This window comes from Rhinopithecus bieti, unplaced genomic scaffold (genome assembly GCF_001698545.2).
Source record: "Rhinopithecus bieti isolate Rb0 unplaced genomic scaffold, ASM169854v2 scaffold_33065, whole genome shotgun sequence".
NCBI classification, from domain to species: domain Eukaryota; kingdom Metazoa; phylum Chordata; class Mammalia; order Primates; family Cercopithecidae; genus Rhinopithecus; species Rhinopithecus bieti.
This window is the reverse complement of record NW_016814114.1, coordinates 785912-805345: the sequence shown is the minus strand read 5'-3', so window position 1 is coordinate 805345 and position 19434 is coordinate 785912. Positions and strand designations below refer to the sequence as shown.

Here is a 19434-nt window from a genome sequence, read left to right as displayed (position 1 = left end):
CCCTTGGGTCTGAAAGAGGAGGGGCTGGGGTCCTGGACTCCTGGGTCTGAGGGAGGAGGGGCTGGCGGCCCGGACTCCTGGGTCTCAGGGAGGAGGTGGCTGGGGGTCTGGACCCTTGGGTCTGAAAGAGGAGGGGCTTGGGGCCTGGATTCCTGGGTCTGAGGGAGAAGGGGTTGGGGGCCTGGACCTTTCCATCTGAGGGAGGAGGGTCTGGGGGCTTGGACCCTTGGGTCTGAGGGAGGAGAGGCTGGGGCCTGGACTCCTGGGTCTGAGGGAAGAGGGTCTGGGGTCTGGACCCTGGGTCTGAGGGAGAAGGAGGCTGGGGGCCTAGACCCCTGGGTCTGAGGGAAGAGGGTCTGGGGGTCTGGACGACCGGGTCTGAGGGAGGAAGGTCTGCGGGCCTGAACTCCTAAGTCTGAGGGGAAGAGGAGGTTGGGGACCTGAACTCCTGGCTCTGAAGGAGAACAGGGCTGGGGTCTTGGGCTTCTGGATCTGAGGGAGGAGACTCTGGGGCCTGGCCTCTGGGTGTCATCCTTACCCTCTCTCCCTCCAGGGTGCAATTGTGGCTGTGACCGGGGATGGTGTGAACGACTCCCCCGCTTTGAAGAAGGCCGACATTGGGGTGGCCATGGGCATCGCTGGCTCGGATGTCTCCAAGCAGGCAGCCGACATGATCCTATTGGACGACAACTTTGCCTCCATTGTCACAGGGGTAGAGGAGGGTGAGTTGGCCAGGGCTGGCCCTGGAGACCAGGGTCACTGACAGAGGCCTGAGACCAGCAAGGGGAACTGGCCAGGGCTGCAGGGGGATGTGTGGCAGAGACCACAGCCCCCTTGGCCCTGGAGGAGCTTGAGACTGTCCTTTTCTGTCTTCCTTCCCTGTGGGGTCAGAAGCTCCCCTGGGCAGGACTGAGCTGACATATTTCAGGGTCCCCGCATCATCCAGCCCAGGTACCATCTGGTGGGTGAAGCTGACTTGGAGACTTTTTAAAAATATTATCGGCTGGGCGCAGTGGCTCACACCTGTAATCCCAGCGCTTTGGGAGGCTGAGGCAGGCGGATCACAAGGTCAGGAGATCGAGAACATCCTGGCTAACACCCCTGGTGAAACCCCGTCTCTACTAAAAATACAAAAAATTAGCCAGGCATGGTGGTGTGCGCCTGTAATCCCAGTTACTCAGGAGGCTGAGGCAGGAGAATGGTGTGAACCCAGGAGGCAGAGCTTGCAGTGTGCCGAGATCGTGCCACTGAACTCCAGCCTGGGCAACTGAGCAAGACTCCGTCTCAAAAAAAAAAAGAAAAAAAAAAATTCTCAAGCCAAACCAGAGGGAAGTCAGGGACCCTGGGGGAGGCCTCAGTGGGCCTCTCTGCCAACCTGGGCTGCAGGTCAAGGGAGCTTCCCAGAGTGTACAGGGATGGCTGAGCCAAGTCAGGGGCCATGCTGTGATGTCCACGTAGACTAGTGCCAGGGAGTCACAGGCAGAGGAGCTGGTACACAGGCAAGGCGGTGTGAGGGACTGGGTCTGAGGCTGGTGTTGCTGCTGAGGTGGGGGCACTGGGAGCCCGGGCCGTAGAGCCCACAGGCACCACCTCCTGACAGGCCCAGAAGAGGCCACAGAAGGGCTGGTTCACATTCAGATTTATTCTGATCATCAAATTAATTCATGATAATTATAAACAAATGCAAAAAGGCATTCAGGAAAAAAATTGGAATTAAATTACCCATAACCTCGCCATCCAGAAATAATCACGATTCATGCCTTGGTGGATTTTCTTGCAATTTCTCTCTCCTATTTGAAATGTCTCTAGTGTAAAAAGTAGTTTATGGTAAAAGAGAATTCAAACAGCAAAGCTGAGCCCAGAGTAACAGATTAAATGTCCTTAGCCCTTGTTTCCTATGTCCCAGAGGAAACCATGGTTAACATCTTCTTATCCCCCCAGGAGACATCTTTTTGGGGGGAGTGGGGGCAGGGATAGGGTCTCAATCTGTCGCCCAGGATGGAGTGCAGTGGCACAATCACGGCTCACTGCAGCCTCCACCTCCTGGACTTAATCGATCCTCCTGCCTCAGGCCCCTAAGTAGCTGAGACTACAGGTATGCACCACCACACCTGGCTGATTTTTAAGATTTTGTAGAGATGGGGTTTCACCATGTTTCCCAGGCTAGTCTTTTATTTTTTGAGACAGAGTCTTGCTCTGTTTCCCAGGCTGGAGTACAGGCACCCAATCTAGGCTCACTGTAACCTCCACCTCCTGGGTTCAAGCGATTCTCCTGCTTCAGCCTCCCGAGTAGCTAGAATTACAGGTGCATGCCACCACACCAAGCTAATTTTTGTATTTTTAGTAGAGATGGGGTTTCACCATATTAGCCAGGCTGGTCTTGATCTGCTGACCTGAAGTGATCCCCACACCTCGGCCTCCCAAAGTGCTGGGATGGCAGGTGTGAGCCACCTTACCCGGCCAGGCAATCCTCCCACCTTGGCCTCCCAATTTGCTGGGATTACAGGTGTAAGCCACCACGCCTGGCCTCCCCAAGGCATCTTATGCATACACAGTACACACACTGTCTCAGATACAGCCATCCGCTCCTTCCGAATCTTGTGCATCATGCTGGAAGCTGGGAGGCAGCTGTGAGCAGAGCAGGCACCATCCCTGTTCTCTTGGGGCTGGAGAGACAGCCTTAAACAAGTTAACAGATACATAATTACAAATTGTGATATATGCCCAGAAGAAAGCAGGTCGCTGCAATAGATAATAATGAGAGTCCTGCCCAGATGGGGTGGACATGGAAGGCCTCTCTGAAGGGAGGGAAGAAATGTCTAACTTCTGTCAGGGGCCAGGCACGGGGGCTCACGCCTGTAATCCCAGCACTTTGGGAGACCAAGGCGGGAGAATTGCTTGAGCCCAAGAGTTCAAGACCTGCCTGTACAACAAATTAAGACCTCGTCTCTACAGAAAATTTAAAAAATTAGCAGGGCGTGGTGGCACACACCTGTAGTCTCAGCGACTCGGGGGGCTGAGGCAGGAGGATCACTTGAGCCTGGGTGGTCGAGGCTGCCATGAGCCATGATGGTGCCACTGCCCTCCAGCCTGGGAGATAGAGATCCGAGACCCTGTCTCAAACAAACAAACAAACAAAATAACTTCCATCAGAGGGCATTCCAGATATACCCAAAAGTAGAGCAAAGGCACAGTGGGCCCCTGCCTGCGCCTCCATCCCAGCTGCAGCAGCCATCAGCGCACGGCACACCTTGTTTCTTCCCCACCCCCTGGAACACACACTGGATTATGCTGATGTGCATTTAAGTCATCGTTTCATCCATAAATATTTTAGGACGAGAAACCACTAGTTTGTGGAGAAGAGCACAATGCAGGGAACGAGAATATCAGGTGGGAGTGGCCGAAGCTCTTATTGCTACGCAAGAGCCATCAAAGCTATCAAAACAGCCACACCGCAGGCAGCCTGCCCCTCCCTCCCTCCCTCCCTCCCTCCCTTCCTTCCTTCCTTCCTTCCTTCTTCTTCCCTCCCTCCCTTCCTTCCTTCCCTCCTTCTTTCCTTTCTCTCTCTCTCTTTTTTTTTTTGACAAAGTCTTGCTCTGTTGCCAGGCTGGAGTGCAATGGCGTGATCTCAGCTCACTGCAACCTCCGCCTCCCAGCTTCAAGCAATTCTTCTGCCTCAGCCTCCCATGTAGCTGGAACTACAGGCGTGCGCCACCATGCCCAGCTCATTTTTTGTGTTTTAGTAGAGATGGGGTTTCACCATGTTGGCCAGAATGGTCTTGATCTCCTGACCTCATGATCCACCTGCCTCAGCCTCCCAAAGTGCTGGGATTACAGGTGTGAGCCACCTCGTGCGGCCTGTTCTTTCTTAATGATTGACCTCATTGTTTATGGGCTAATCATTTTACTTGTTCATTTATTTAGAGAAAGGTCTCACTCTGTTGCCCAGGCTAGAGTGCAACAGTGGTTTATTCATCCCTCACCTGTTGATGGACATGAGGTTGACTCTGGCTTTTGAGTGTGATGAGTGGTGCTATGATGAACATTCTTGTACTTGCTTTTTGCTGGGCATAAACAGTCCTCCTCTCTCTCGGGTATAAAACCTAAGAGTCAGATTACTGGGTCAGTGGGGTGGGGGTTGTTTGATAGAAACTCCCAAACCATCTTCCAAAGTGGTTATTTTCAGAATGTTTCGACAAAGGCGATGTGGTTGGATGTTTATGTGGAAAGGTGGGTGGGTGAGAGGCCGGGTGTGGAGATTCATGCCTGTAATCCCAGCATTTTGGGAGGCCAAGGTGGAATCACGGCCCAGAAATTAGAGACAAGCCTAGGCAAAGTGGTGAGACCCTGTCTCTACTAAAATACAAAAATTGGCTGGACGTGGTGGCACATGCCTGTAGTCTCAGCTACACGGGAGGCTGAGGTGGGAGGATCACTTGAGCCTGGGAGTCGAGGTTGCAGTGAGCCCTGATCGTGCCACTGCCCCGCAGCCTGGGCAACAGAGTGAGACCCTGTCCCAAAAAGAAAAAAATGGTGGGTGGGCTAGGAGGTAGAAAAGGACGCTGGATGGGGCGGAGGAGGGACAGAGGGAGTGGAGCTCCCTGGATGGGTGCCTGCTCTGAGCCCGCCCGTGCCACAGGCCGCCTGATCTTTGACAACCTGAAGAAGTCCATCGCCTACACCCTGACCAGCAACATCCCAGAGATCACGCCCTTCCTGCTGTTCATCATGGCCAACATCCCGCTGCCCCTGGGTACCATCACCATCCTCTGCATCGACCTGGGCACCGACATGGTGAGCCCTGGCGGCCACCCTTGGGGCCCAGGAGGGTGGAGTCCTCCCCTTCCCGGCTCACCTGGCCTCTTCCACCCAGGTCCCTGCCATCTCACTGGCATACGAGGCTGCTGAAAGCGACATCATGAAGAGACAGCCCAGGAACCCGCGGACGGACAAGTTGGTCAATGAGAGACTCATCAGCATGGCCTATGGGCAGATCGGTGAGGCACCGGGGACTCCATCTCCTTATGGCCCAATGCCAGGCCTAGAGCAGTGCCTGGCCCACCGTGGGTGCTTGGGACCCTGGTGTTGACTCAGGGGAGCAGACGTGGACAGGACCAGCCAGTGAGCTATCTGAGGGCGGGGTCTGCACCCCATCCTTCTCCACCTCCTCCTCTCTGCTGCTGATGTGTGCAGAGCCCCAGAGGTGTGTGAAGCAGCCACACTTGGGAGCTGTCCCAGCAAGCAGAGGCTTCATGGCGGTGGTCCTAGGCCCAGGGAGGTCATTCCTGTGTTGGGAGCTCAAGCTGGGGATCCCCCAAGAATTCATGATGTTTAGGTGACCTGGGTTGGGTGGGAGAGGGGCTCCGGGTTATCCCTCTGGGAGAGCCCCCCCTCCAAAGCCCCTGTCCCAGGTGGCCCATCCATCTCAGGGCCTCACCACCAAGTGAGACCTCAGGTCACCCTCTGGGAACCGGTGTCCAGATAACGGCCAGAGGGGCACACTTCCCTCTCCAAGGGGGCTTCTGGGCCCTCCGAGGTGCCCTGGGCTGGCTGCCGGCCCCAACCTGAGCCTCTCCTCTGCTTCCTCTCTCCTTCCAGGAATGATCCAGGCTCTCGGTGGTTTCTTCTCTTACTTTGTGATCCTGGCAGAAAATGGCTTCTTGCCTGGCAACCTGGTGGGCATCCGGCTAAACTGGGATGACCGCACTGTCAACGACCTGGAGGACAGTTACGGGCAGCAGTGGGTGAGTGGGGCAGGGTGCTGTGTTCCTACCCACCATAAGATCCCCGGGCGAGCTGTCCCAGCCATGCATGGCCACTTCCTACGATGGCTCCTCAGTCCCCCATGGCAGTGTCAAGGCCTTTGCTGGGCACTTGGGGCTTCCTGGATGCCCCTGCCCAGCCCATCTGGAGCCTTGTCTCCCACTGCCTGAGCTCTCTGCCCTGCTGGGCCTTCTTCCCTGCCTCTGTCTGTCCCTTCAAATTCCAGCTGCTGTCTATCCTTGGGAGGACCACAGGGTCCTCATCCTCCTGGCCCCTGGTGGACGGTGAGGTCACCATTAACCTTTCTCCTTTCTTGTACATCTCCTGCCTCCTCCCTTGGGACTATGAGCCCACAGAAGGAAGACACACCTGAGGCCCTGGGGACCCCATGCAGGATGGGGTGGGGCAAAGAGCACCGGAACGTCAGGGTGGCGGCTAGGGCTGCAGTGCCACCAACTGACGTACCATGCCCCGGTCACCGCTCCTGCAGACATACGAGCAGAGGAAGGTGGTGGAGTTCACCTGCCACACGGCCTTCTTTGTGAGCATCGTAGTCGTCCAGTGGGCCGATCTGATCATCTGCAAGACCCGGAGGAACTCGGTCTTCCAGCAGGGCATGAAGTGAGGGCTGGGGGCACACGGCAGCTGTACAGCCATCCGTCCTGTCCGAGTGCCTGTCTGTCTGTCTGTCTGTGTACTTCCTCTTGTGTCCTTGCTTTGGTTTTTTGTTGTTTTGTTGAGGCAGGGTCTCATTCTGTCACCCAGACTGGAGTTCAGTGGTGCAATCATACATAGCTCACTGGAGCCTCGACCTACTGGGCTCAAGTGAGCCTCCCACCTCAGGCTCCTGAGTAGCTGAGACTACAGGTGTGCACCATCATATATGGCTAATTTTTATTTGTTTGTTTATTTGTTTATTTATTTAGAGACAGAGTCTTGCTCTGTTGCCCAGGCTAGAGTGCAGTGGCACGATCTCAGCTCACTGCAACCTCCACCTCCTGAGTTCAAACAATTCTCGTGCCTCAGCCTCCCAAGTAGCTGGGATTACAGGTGTGCACCACCAGGCTCGGCTAATGTTTTGTATGTTTAGTAGAGTTTTGCCATGTTGCCCAGGCTGGTCTCAAACTCCTGAGCTCAGGCAATCTACCCGCCTCAGTCTCCCAGAGTGTTAGGATTACAAGTGTGAGCCACCATGCCCAGCCCGTTTTGGGTTTTGCCACTGCACTGATTTTCTCTCAAGGGGTCCTGTGTGTCCTTGATTCTCTCTCAGCCTCTGTGTGTGGTGGAGGTGCTCCTGTCCTTTTCTTTTTATACCAGTGCTTCTCTGTGTCTGTCCCTATCTCTGTGTCTGTCCACCTTTGTGTCTGTCTCTGTGTCTGTCCCTGTCTCTGCGTCTGTCTCTGTGTCCCTGCCTTTCTGTCTCTTTCTGTGTCACCATTGCTCTGTTTCTATGTTTGTCTCTCTCTGTCGGGGCATGTCTCCCCATCTCTGTCTCTCTTCCTGTGTCTCTGCCTCTGTCTCTGTGTCTGTGCTGCTGTCTCTGGGTGTCTGCACTGTGCCTCTCCCTGTCTCTGCGGGGTGGCAGGTGCAGGGTGGGTGCTCTCTGGGCCCAGCTCTGCCCTTCTGTGCCTCCAGGAACAAGATCCTGATCTTTGGGCTGTTTGAGGAGACGGCCCTGGCTGCCTTCCTGTCCTACTGCCCCGGCATGGATGTGGCCCTGCGCATGTACCCTCTCAAGTGAGTGCCCCGCTGCCCCCAGCCCTGCCCACACCAGTGCCTGCCACGGAGCCTTCCCTTAGACTCAGCCTGAACCTCAGGCCCCACCTCCCCTGGTGTCCCCACTGCAGTCCCCATTCTGATGCCACCAAGTCTCCCCCATGGGCTGCTCCTACCATGGGTTACTCCGCAGACCCCAGGCCCCAGCCGTACCCAGGGCACCCTCCACCTGTGAGCACAAAGGGTCCAAGGAGACTGCCCCACCGCGTCCCCGCCACGTCCCCTCCTTTCGCCTGAAGCTCTGTCTCTCGTTAGGGCCCCGCACTCAAGCCCTCCTGCTCTCCCCTCCGCAGGCCCAGCTGGTGGTTCTGTGCCTTCCCCTACAGTTTCCTCATCTTCGTCTACGACGAAATCCGCAAACTCATCCTGCGCAGGAACCCAGGGGGTGAGGGGGCTCGACAAGGCGGCCAAGGTGGGGCGGGGGACAGCAGGGTCTCAGGCAGCTGGTCCGAGGCTCCCCTCACCCTGCTGGATGGCTCTGCCGCCCAGTTCCCACTCTTCTCTCTCTTCCCACCTTTCTGGGCCTCCGCTCTGTCTTCTCACGGGTCTCTGTCTGTGTGGTTTCCTTGTCTCTCTCCCTCTCTGTCCCTCTCTCTGCTGGGTGGCTCGCTTTGCCTGTCTCTTTCCATCTCTTACTCTGTCTCTTTCTTTCCTTCTTTGTCTCTCCAGGTTGGGTGGAGAAGGAAACCTACTACTGACCTCAGCCCCACCACATCGCCCGTCTCTTCCCTGTCCTCCAGGCCTAGGACCGCCCCTGCCAGTCCCCCCCATTTTGTATTCTGCGGGGAGGAGCCCTCTCTCCCCATGGCCCCACCTTGGCCCCACCCCTCCACTATCTTCTGACACCCCCACTCTGGCTGGCTTCTCTCCCCTGCCCCCCCCGCCTCTCTCCTCTCTTTCTGTGTCAGTTTCTCTCCCTTTCCTCACCCCTCTATCCATTCCTCCGGCCCCAGCCACCTCCCTGGGCTCTTTTTTACTCCCTTTCAGCCCCTTGGCTGATACTGTCTCTGGTTCTGGACAATTATCAAATATATCAGTGGGGAGAGAGAAGCAGTGTGTGTGTCATGCCTGCTTTCTGGACAGGGACTGCGGCCGGGATGGCAGGGATGGCGTCCCCTCTGCTGGGGCACGTTGCCAGGCGATTCTCAAAACCTCAGGAACTTAGCCTGGCATTGGCTTGAAAGTCACGGAATCTCAGAGCCATCTAATCACGGAGTTTTCAACTCCACGAAAGTCAGAACAGCTTGAATTCGCCAGGCGATGGGATTGTGGAATCAGAACAGGGGAAAGGGAGGGAAGCAGACGTGGGATGGTGACTGGGAGCCTCTCCTATAGGAGTAGGACCCAGGGGACACAATGCTGATGATGATGGTGATGACAGTGATTCACTGAGTGCCCGCTATGTGCTCTGCCCATTTCTAAGCACTCTGCACAAGGTGCACATTAAATATGCACAGAGAGGAGAAGTGATTTGCACACAGCTAAGAAGAGACAAATCTGGGATTTGAACCAAGGCTGTCCAAAGTTCTAGGTAACTACGCTGTTCTCTCATTTTGTTGAGATAAACTTTCATACAGTGAAGTGCACACATCTTAAGGCTACAGCTCAATGATTTTAAAAGTTGCATCTGCAGGCCAGGTGCCATGGCTCCCGCCTGTAATCTCGGCTCTTTGGGAGGCCCAGGCGGGCAGGTCACTTGAGGTCAGGAGTACGAGACCAGCCTGGCCAACATGGTGAAACCCCGTCTCTACTACAAATACAAAAAAAATAGCCGGGCGTGGTGGCACTCATCTATAATCCCAGTTACTTGGGAGGCTGAGGCAGGAGAATAGCGTGAACCTGAGAGGCAGAGCTTGCAGTGAGCCGAGATCGCACTACTGCACTCCAGCCTGGGTGACAAAGCGAGACTCCGTCTCAAAAAAAAAAAAAGGCCGGGCGCGGTGGCTCAAGCCTGTAATCCCAGCACTTTGGGAGGCCGAGGCGGGCAGGTCACTTGAGGTCAGGAGTACGAGACCAGCCTGGCCAACATGGTGAAACCCCGTCTCTACTACAAATACAAAAAAAATAGCCGGGCGTGGTGGCACTCATCTATAATCCCAGTTACTTGGGAGGCTGAGGAAGGAGAATGGCGTAACCACGGGAGCTGGAGCTTGCACTGAGCCGAGATCCGGCACCTGATCTCCAGCCTGGGCGACAGAGCNGCTGATCTGGTTTCTGTCACCACACATCAGTTGTGCCTGTTCTTGAGCTTCATACAAACGAAACCTTACAGCATGTCATCTCTGTATCTGGCTCCTTGTTCTCAGCATTATGTCTATAGGAGTCATTCATATTGTCACCTGTATCTGTGGCCCCTTCCTTATCATTCCACTGTGGGACTATAACACAACTTGTCTATTCTCCTGTTGAGGGACTTTGGGGTTTCCAGTTTGGGGCTATTACAATTGGTGCTGCTAGGGACAGGAACATTCTAGTCATGTCGGTTTTTTGTTTTGTTTTGTTTTTTGTTTTGAAACGGAGTCTTGCTTTGCCGCCCAGGCTGGAGTGCAGTGGCACCATCTCAGCTCACTGCAACCTTCACCTCCCAGGTTCAAGCAATTCTCCTGCCTCAGCCTCCCAAGTAGCTGGGACTACAGGTGCCTGCCACCACGCCCGGCTAGTTTTTGTATTTTTAGTAGAGACTGGGTTTTGCCATGTTGGCCAGGCTGGTCTCAAACTCCTGACCTCAAGTGATCCACCCACCAACACGGTGAAACCATCTCTACTAAAAATACAAAAACTAGCCGGGTGTGGTGGCAGGCACCTGTAATCCCAGCTACTCAGGAGGCTGAAGCAGGAGAATCACTGGAACCTGGGAGGTGGAGGTTGCAGTGAGCTGAGGTCACGCCCCTGCACTTCAGCCTGGGTGACAGAGTGAGACCCCATCTAAAAAGAAAAAAACAAAACAGCTGGGTGCGGTGGTTCATGCCTGTAATCACAGCACTTTGGGAGGCTGAGGCAGGCCGATCACCTGAGGTCGGGAGTTCGAGACCAGCCTGACCAACATGGAGAAACCCTGTCTCTACTAAAAATACAAAATTATCCAAGCGTGGTGGTGCATGCCTGTAATCCCAGCTACTTGGGAGGCTGGGGCAGAAGAATTGCTTGAACCCGGAAAGTGGAGGTTCCAGCGAGCTGAGATCGCGCCATTGCACTCCAGCCTGGGCAAGAATGAAACTCTGTCTCAAAAAAAAAAAAGTGATCCACCCACCTCAGCTTCCTAAAGTGCTGAGAGCCACAGGCACGAGCCACCGCGTCCAGCCCTCTAGTTGTGTCTTTTTTTTTTTGAAACAGAATCTTGCTCTGTTGCCAGGCTGGAGTACAGTGGCACGATCTCGGCTCACTGAAATCTCTGCCTCCCGGATTCAAGTGATTCCCCTGCCTCAGCCTCCCGAGTAGCTGGGACTATAGGCATGCACCACCACACCCAGCTAATTTTTATATTTTTAGTAGAGATGGGGTTTCACCACGTTGGTCAGGCTGGTTTCGAACTCCTGACCTCATGATCTGCCCGCCTTGGCCTCCCAAAGTGCTGGGATTACAGGCGTGAGCCACCTCGCCCAGCCCTCTAGTTGTGTCTTTTAATGACAGATGTGTACTCTGTTGGGTACGCACGTGCCTGGTAGTGGAATCGCTGGTTCATGGGATAGACTATGTTTAGGTTTCATGGATGCTGCCAGACCTTTTCCAAAGTTCGAGTGCCATTCTGTGTCCAACAGCGTAAGGAAGCAGCAGCTGCTCGATATCCCCTCTCCACTGGGAATTGTCAGTCCTTTTCATTTTCATTTTCGCCACCTTGGTGGGGCAGTGAATCCATTTCTCTCGAGGCAGTCTTCCTAACATAGCCCAGGGAGGCAAGTCAGAGGAGGGGCTGGTGCTGGCCCTGGGCCTACCTGCCTTCCAATGCCAGTGTCTGGGTGGCCAGGATGCTGAGCGCAAGTGTGAGTGGGTGAGTGTGCAAGTGCATGTACACACCCACCGCACAAGACAATGGCTGAGGGAGAAGCTCCCAAATCTGAGGGGGAAAGGCAGTTGGAGAGCAGCGGCCATGTGCGCTGGACACCCCTCGTGACCCCAGGGTACAGTCTGATCCCGGTAGGGGCTACATGAGCCCAGACCTCTCCTAGGAAACCCACAAATACTGCTTTATCTATCTGGTGCAGGGGAAGAGACTGAGGCCCAGAGAGGGGAGGGCCTTCCTTGAGGTCACACAGCAGGGACAGTGACCCCAGGTTTCTGGCTGAATGCACTAAGGTCTTCCTGCTCTCCCAGCAAAACCTCAGGAACTTAGCCTGGCACTGGCTTGAAAGTCACGGAATCTCAGAGCCATCTAATCACAGAGTTTTCAACTCCACGAAAGTCAGAGCAGCTTGAATTCGCCAGGCGATGGGATTGTGGAATCAGAACAGGGGAAAGGGAGGGAAGCAGACGTGGGATGGGATCCTCCTTGGGGATCCCAGGAGGCAGGGAGGAGGCCTCAGGCTGGAGGGACCTATCTTTTTTTTTTTTTTTTTTTTTTTTTTTTTTGAGACAGGGTCTCATTCTGTCACCCAGGCTGGAGTACAGTGGCACAGTAACAGCTCACTGCAACCTCTGCCTCCTGGGTTCAAGTGACTCTCCTGACTCAGCCTTCCGAGTAGCTGGGATTACAGGCGTGCACCATCATGTCCAGTTAATTTTTTTTTTTTGTATGTTTAGTAAAGATGGGGTTTCACCATGTTAGGCAGGCTGCTCAGGAACTCCTGACCTTAAGTGATCTGCCCACCTTGGCCTCTCAAAGTGCTGGGATTACAGGCGTGAGCCACCACACCTGGCCTGGAACTCACAATCTTCTTGGGCGCTCCCTCATCTCCCAGCACACCACCCGCCTACTCCCTTAATCCAGGGCCCATCTGCCAAAGGCACCTTCTCTCAGGGACCCCATCTCTCACCATCTCTCATGATGTATCTGCCTCAGGCCCTCCTGTCCCACATTGCCCCTGTGTCCAGGCCCCATCTCCTGAAATTCCTTTATTCAAAGTCCCCCCCCCCACCCTCCCACTCCTAGGGCCCCTCCTGCAATGTTCTTGCCCCTCAGACTCCACTGTCCCCCACCCCGTCTCCTGCCATGGCCCACACTGTTCGACACCTCCAGGCCTCTGCCACTGTATTCTCTGCTCAGAACAAAGACCAGTGGGTTTTGGAATGAAATTGCTTTCATTCAGTTCCTATAAGGAAACCCAATAGCTCTCATAACAAAAGTTAATCCTGGATCTCCCACAGCCAGCCATGGAAGAGGCAGCTGGAGCTGTGTCCCAATTCTATTCCCCAAGCTCTGTCTTTCCATGGAGGTTCTTCCAAGGGCTACCTCCGCTGCTCTGGCCCTTTGAATTCAGATGCTGCTCCCCCATTCCTGCTCGGGGTTAATCGTGCAATTGCACTCCTCGTTTGGCATTTTGTTTTGAGATAGGGTCTTGCTCTGTCGCCCAGGCTGAAGTGCAGTGGCACGCTCTTGGCTCACTGTGACCTCCGCCTCCTGGGTTCAAACGATTCTCCTGCCTCAGCCTCCCAAGTAGCTGGGATTACAGGCATGTGTATTTTTTTTAGTGGAGATGGGCTTTCGCCATGTTGGCCAGGCTGGTCTTGAACTCCTGACCTCAAGTGATCTGCCCGCCTGGGCCTCCCATAAGTGCTGGGATTACAGGTATGAGACACCACACCCGGCCCTTCAGTCAAAAGACTAGGATTTTCAAGGTTGAACCCTAGTTAGAAAACCTGATTCCAGGCCAGGTGTGATGGCTCACGCCTGTAATCCCAGCACTTTAGGAGGCTGAGGTTTAGGTGGGCGAATCACGAGGTCGGAGTTCAAGACCAGCCTGACCAACATGGTGAAACCCCGTCTCTACTAAAAATACAAAAATTAGCCAGGCATGGTGGCACGCACCTGTAATCCCAGCTACTTAGGAGGCTGAGGCAGGAGAATCGCTTGAACCCAGGAGGCGGAGGTTGCAATGAGCAGACATTGTGCCACTGCACTCCAGCTGGAACAACAGAGCGAAACTCCATCTCAAAAAAGAAAAAGAAATCCCAATTCCACTAAAAGCCTGGGGGTGACAAAGAGGAAATAAATAGTAACTAGCCAATCTGATCTTCAAAGTGTAACTCTTCCATCTTCAGTGTGGGGCCCTTCCCAAAGAGTGGGGCCCTTGCAAAGGGCTTCCCTGCCTATTGCGCCACCAGCCCCTTGGACAGGGCCATCTTCCCCACACCTTCTGGGAACGCCTTCCAGCAGGCTTCAAAGCACAAACCCTAAAGTGCTGTAGATCTTGGAAGACAAGACCTGGGCCTAAAAGAGTCACTTGGGGCCAGGCACAGTGGCTCACGCCTGTAATCCCAGCACTTTGGGAGGCTGAGGTGGACGAATCCCAAGGTCAGGAGTTCGAGACCAACCTAGTCAACATGGTGAAACCCCGTCTTTACTAAAAATACAAAAAATTAGCTGGGCATAGTGGTGCACGCCTGTAATCCCAGCTACTTTGGAGGCTGAGGCAGGAGAATCGCTTGAATTCAGGAGGCAGAGGTTGCAGTGAGCCGAGATTGCGCCATTGCACTCCAGCCTGGGCAACAAGAGTGAGACTCCATCTCAAAAAAACCCACAAAACTTCCCAACCTTTTCTCTTTCCCAACTTCACTCACCGCTGTCCAAAGGTATGTGTGTTTGGGGGTAGGGGGGTGCGGAGGTGTCGCTAGTCCCAACTCATTCATCTTTGGGACTCCACAAAGTGGGGCAGGGGGCAACCTCAGATACCCCTCCAGCAACCATGGCCCACTCACTAGCGTCAATCTCTTGAGGAAGGAATCAATTCCCACAAACTCTTAAATCTTTCTATTCAAAATGTGGTCCATGGACCAGCGGCATCAGCATCACCTGGGAACTCAGAAATGCAAATTATGGGCTCCACCCCAGACTTGCTGAATGAGAACATCTGGGCTGGGGCCCAGGAATCTGTTTTAGCAAGCCCTCCAGTTGTTTTTTTATCCCCTCTAGAGTCAGAACGACAGCTCTGCACGGTCCCCATTGTGCCCTCCCTGGGAGAGTACACAACACCCTCTTCTGCCATTAGAGCGCCCATAACGCCCTCGCTCCTGACAGCACACCTGCACCCTCCTGAAACTACAGCTACCACAATGCCCAGAGGCGCGCGCCGTCACTTTCTGGGATTGTATCTCCCAAGGTGTCTTGCGAGTCAGACCGCCATCATGGCGCCCACCCTCCCAGCCACCCTCAGGACTACAACTCCCACAATGATCGGCGGCAGAACTACCGTCCCCAGCTGCTCCCGAGCGGCGCCACGTCGACTCCGCTGGGTGGGGCCGGCCTCGGGCGGGGCCGGCGGGGTCTGCAGGGTACCGGGCTGGTTACAGCAGCTCTACCCCTCACGACGCAGACATGGCAGCCCAGAAGGACCAGCAGAAAGATGCCGAGGCGGAAGGGCTGAGCGCCACGTGAGCGAGCCAGCTCTAGGCCCTCGGACCCAAGGCCCGGGAGTCCGGGACCCCGGCCCCCACCTCCCTCGAGTGCCCGGAGTCCCAGCCCCGACACGCACAAGTGCTGGCCCGGGTCTCCTCTAATGGGACCCTGGGGTCTGGGGCCCTAGCCCCCTCCCCGCCTGCGGTCTAATAATCTGGGGTCCCGGGAGGGAGTCCAGGCCCCCTTAAACCCCTTCTTTTGCGGGGGTCTGGGGCTCCATCCCGGTCCACCACTGACCCGGCCCCACCCCCCGCAGGACCCTGCTGCCGAAGCTGATTCCCTCCGGTGCAGGCCGGGAGTGGCTGGAGCGGCGCCGCGCGACTATCCGGCCCTGGGGCACCTTCGTGGACCAGCAGCGCTTCTCACGGCCCCGCAACCTGGGCGAGCTGTGCCAGCGCCTCGTACGCAACGTGGAGTACTACCAGAGCAACTATGTGTTCGTGTTCCTGGGCCTCATCCTGTACTGCGTGTGAGTGCATCCCAGGCCCTGCACCCGCACTAGCCCCGACCGGCTGGACCCCTCCTCTCACCGCCCAGGCCCCGCTACTACCGCCCAGGCCCCTCCCCTCACCGCCCAGGCCCCTCCTCTCACCGCCCAGGCCGGCCCCGCCCCCAAGGATTGGTTCTGCTAGACCTACCTTGTCACCAAAGGGCCAGGTCCCTACCCCACCATCACCCTGGCCAGGATGCAGTGTGACCAAATGTCACCTGGCCCTCCCTGGTCTCCAGAATGTAGCTTGCCTCCCGCCGGTGGAGAAGGCCAGGGCTTCCTGGCTGGCCAGCCCCAGCTGCCTAACCGCTGCCTCCCTGCACTCCTCCTCCAGGGTGACGTCTCCTATGTTGCTGGTGGCTCTGGCTGTCTTTTTCGGCGCCTGTTACATTCTCTATCTGCGCACCTTGCAGTCCAAGCTTGTGCTTTTTGGTGAGAAACCCCCTGCCCAGATGAATCCTTGGTCCCTCGAATCTTGGTCTTTTGGAATGCAAACCTCAGACCCCAAATCCAAGTCCTTCAAAACCCAAGTCCGCCCAAGCCTAGATGTACACTAGATCCCCCAAACCTGATCCCTTAAAAATCTCAGTCACAACCGATACTCCCATCGAGTCTCAGCCCCCTCAAATTGCTATTCCTCAAACCTAGGCTCCACCTGGCTGCTGTTCAAACCACATGACTCCTCCCCTCTCTCTCCTCCCCTTGCCGCTTTCTGCGGCAAACATCAGCTGCAGGTGCCCACACTGGACACCAGGTGGCGACCTTACACTGGCCTAGATCTGTTCCCGTTTCTTTTCCTGCTTTCTGGGATGTGACCAGAAAGAACTTGGAACTTGGGGAAGCTGAGGATTATGTTTCATGTGGTTCCCAGACTAGTACCAAGGACCACTGGGAAAACAAAGTGCCAGGGGAAATTCCCCCCAGGGGAAAATCAAGTTTTGGAGTGGGGTCAGGGAGTTGGGATTGGACAGTTAGGTAGACCTGAAGGCCAGGCTCTCCAGAGGCCTGCAAGTTACGTGCATGATGGGCTTGGGGGGAGGGAGCGCCTGAAGCACAGGCACCAGAGCATGCAGACCCCATCCCTGAGACTTCTATGAGAAGCCTGAAGTTGGTATTTTTATGTGAAATCATTCACTTTGCCAGCCACAAATCACATCCTTGTAAAACATCTCAAAAAACACATCCACAGGTCAGATTTGGCCCTCGGGCCACCAGTTTGAGACTCCTGGTCTGCGTGAGGGTTGCAGCAGGAGAGCCTTAGTCTAGGGAGCAGGAAGCTGGGATCCCAGGAACTTCCTGGAGGATGTGGGGTAGAGGGCAGGGGGTGGGGCTGAGGCAGGCGAGGATGGTGTGCTGTGTTCTGGAGGGCAGTGAGGACACCAGGGGAACAGGGTGACCCCAGGACCTGGAGGACCTTGGCATGAGGAGTTTGGATTCGATTCCGAGGACGTGGAGCTTATACGGATTGTTGGGGGGCAGCAGGGGTTACTCTGGGAGAGTGCATGAAGGGTTGGAACAGCGCTCCAATGCCATCTGCTTCCAGGCCGAGAGGTGAGCCCAGCACATCAATACGCTCTGGCTGGAGGCATCTCCTTCCCCTTCTTCTGGCTGGCTGGTGCGGGCTCGGCCGTCTTCTGGGTGCTGGGTGAGTACAGGGTCTGAGCAGCTGGGTTGGATGGTGGGGTCCAGGTACAGGAGCATGGCCCTGAGCTGCTGGCTTTCCTGCAGGAGCCACCCTGGTGGTCATCGGCTCCCATGCTGCCTTCCACCAGATTGAGGCTGTGGACGGGGAGGAGCTGCAGATGGAACCCGTGTGAGGTGTCTTCTGGGACCTGCCAGCCTCCCTGGCCAGCTGCCCCGCCCCTGCCTACTCCTGTCCTGCACAGCTCTGCTGCTCGGGCCCACAGTGCCACCCCATCACAAGCCCGGGGAGGGATCCCGCCTTTGAAAATAAAGCTGTTACGGGTGTCATTCAGGAAATACTCCCCCAGCATCTTCTGTGGGTCTCTATGGGTGGAGCTGGGAATACTGCACAGATCAGGGTTGGGGTGGAACCTGGGGTGTGGGCAAGATGATAAGGTAAACAGGTAAAATATTAATGGGATGCCCAATGGTGGTGAGTGCTGAGGAGGAGAAAAGAGTTGAGAAGGACAGTGTGCCGGGGGTCCCCGAGACCACCCCCAGGTTTGATGGTTCTCTAGGACTCGGGAATCAGCACCCCAGGTTTGATGGTTCTCTAGGACTCGGGAATCAGAGAGCACCCCAGGTTTGATGGTTCTCTAGGACTTGGGAATCAGAGAGCACCCCAGGTTTGATGGTTCTCTAGGACTCGGGACTCAGTATGCAATTGCACTGATAGCTCTGATTTACTCTCATCAAAGGATATGGAGCCAAGTCAGACAAAAGAAAAGGTACATGGAGTGAACTCAGGGAACCAGGCATGCCCTTCCAGAGGCCACACCTGATTCCTCCAGCAGTGGATCATGGTGACATGTGTGAAATGTCAGCCAGGGACACTCTGATCCTAGCCTCAGCGCCCTCGGTTTCATGGGGACAGCTACAAGAGCACCTTCTCTCCAACACATACCAAAATGTCAGGCTCCCAGAAAGAAGGCCTGTGCCTGCACAAACAGGCTAGATAGATGCAGCGAGCCACTCTATCAGGAAGTGATAAGACCCCTCCTGACACCCAAGTTCCCAGCCAAGGACCAGCTGTGCACCCAGGCCTGTCTAAAGACAGCAGTCTGGGGCAGAACCTGCCAGGTTAACTCTTTTCTGCCCAGAGAAAGTTCTGGAGTGAGTTGCGAGTTAAAGAGGGTGGCCAGAAAAGGCCTCCGTGATGTGACATTCACCAAAGACCTAAATTGAGAGAGGGAGCAGCCCAGATCCTTTGGAGGAAGAATAATTGGGGCAGAGGAAGCCACAGGGGCATAGCCCAGGAGATGGCAGCAGCCAGGAGGCTCAAGGGCAGCCAGGAGGCGGGTGTGGCTGGGCAAATAAGCGAAGGGGACAGTGGGGAAAGCCCGGGAGCCTTGTGGGCCACTGTGAGGGCTTTGGGTTTTACTCTGCATAAGATGAAAGACAGACAGTTTGCTTTTGTGAGACGGGTTTTGCTTTGTTTCCCAGGCTGGTCTCAAATTCCTGGGCTCAAGTGATTCTCCCCCTGCAGCCTCCCAAAGTTCTGGGAATACTGGTATGAGCCACTATGTTCAGCCCAGTTTTCTTCTTGCCTTTTCTTTTTTGAGACAGGGTCTCACTTTATGGCCCAGGCTGGAGTGCAGTGGCGTGACCACCACTCACTGCAGCATCTACCTCTTGGGCTCAAGTGATCCTCCCGTCTCAGCCTCCTGAGCAGCTGGGACCACAGGCGCATGCCACCACACCCAGCTAATTTTTTAAAAAACTTTTCATTAGACAGGGTCTCACTATGTTGCCTGGCCTGGTCTCAAACTCCTGGGCTGAAGCAATCTTCCTGCCTCAGCCTCTCAAAGTGCTGGGATTACAGGCATGAGCCACTGTGCTGGGTCCAGTTTGCCTTTCATCATGAGGTGAAGACTGCCACGTGGTAGCAGTAACAAAAGAGAAACACACTTGGGAGGGTAAGTGCCAGGCGGATGAATACAAGGGAGGTGGCTGAGAGGGCCTGAGAAGTGATTTTATTTTTTATTTTTATTTATTTTTTTGAGATGGAGTCTGTCTCTGTCTCCCAGGCTGGAGTGCAATGGCACAATCTCGGCTTACTGTAACCTCCACCTCCCAGATTCAAGCTGTTCTCCTGCCTCAGCCTCCCGAGTAGCTGGGATTACAGGTGCCCACCAACAGCCCTGGCTAATTTTTGCATTTTTATTTTTAAATT

General features: G+C 55.2%; 2 protein-coding genes across 3 annotated transcripts in view; both read left to right on the top strand.

Annotated features, from left to right (window-relative positions):
* The window catches only part of LOC108513878 (sodium/potassium-transporting ATPase subunit alpha-3), a 122320-nt gene extending 113731 nt beyond the window's left edge, over nt 1-8589 (top strand). For both annotated transcript variants that reach the window (XM_017849810.1, XM_017849809.1), the window contains 8 exons: nt 554-722; nt 4640-4794; nt 4874-4997; nt 5599-5744; nt 6254-6384; nt 7399-7500; nt 7833-7924; nt 8209-8589. In XM_017849810.1, coding sequence (XP_017705299.1) covers nt 554-722; nt 4640-4794; nt 4874-4997; nt 5599-5744; nt 6254-6384; nt 7399-7500; nt 7833-7924; nt 8209-8237 — 948 coding nt within the window. In that variant the 3' untranslated portion in view covers nt 8238-8589. The remainder of the gene's footprint in view (nt 1-553; nt 723-4639; nt 4795-4873; nt 4998-5598; nt 5745-6253; nt 6385-7398; nt 7501-7832; nt 7925-8208) is intronic.
* Nucleotides 8590-14898: 6309 nt separating this feature from the next.
* On the top strand, nt 14899-17558 carry RABAC1 (Rab acceptor 1). The gene is made up of 5 exons (XM_017849804.1): nt 14899-15063; nt 15345-15557; nt 15913-16010; nt 17122-17223; nt 17307-17558. Exons 1-5 carry the CDS (start codon nt 15008-15010, stop codon nt 17393-17395), a joined length of 558 nt encoding a protein of 185 aa, XP_017705293.1. The 5' UTR covers nt 14899-15007; the 3' UTR covers nt 17396-17558.
* Nucleotides 17559-19434: the final 1876 nt, after the last annotated feature.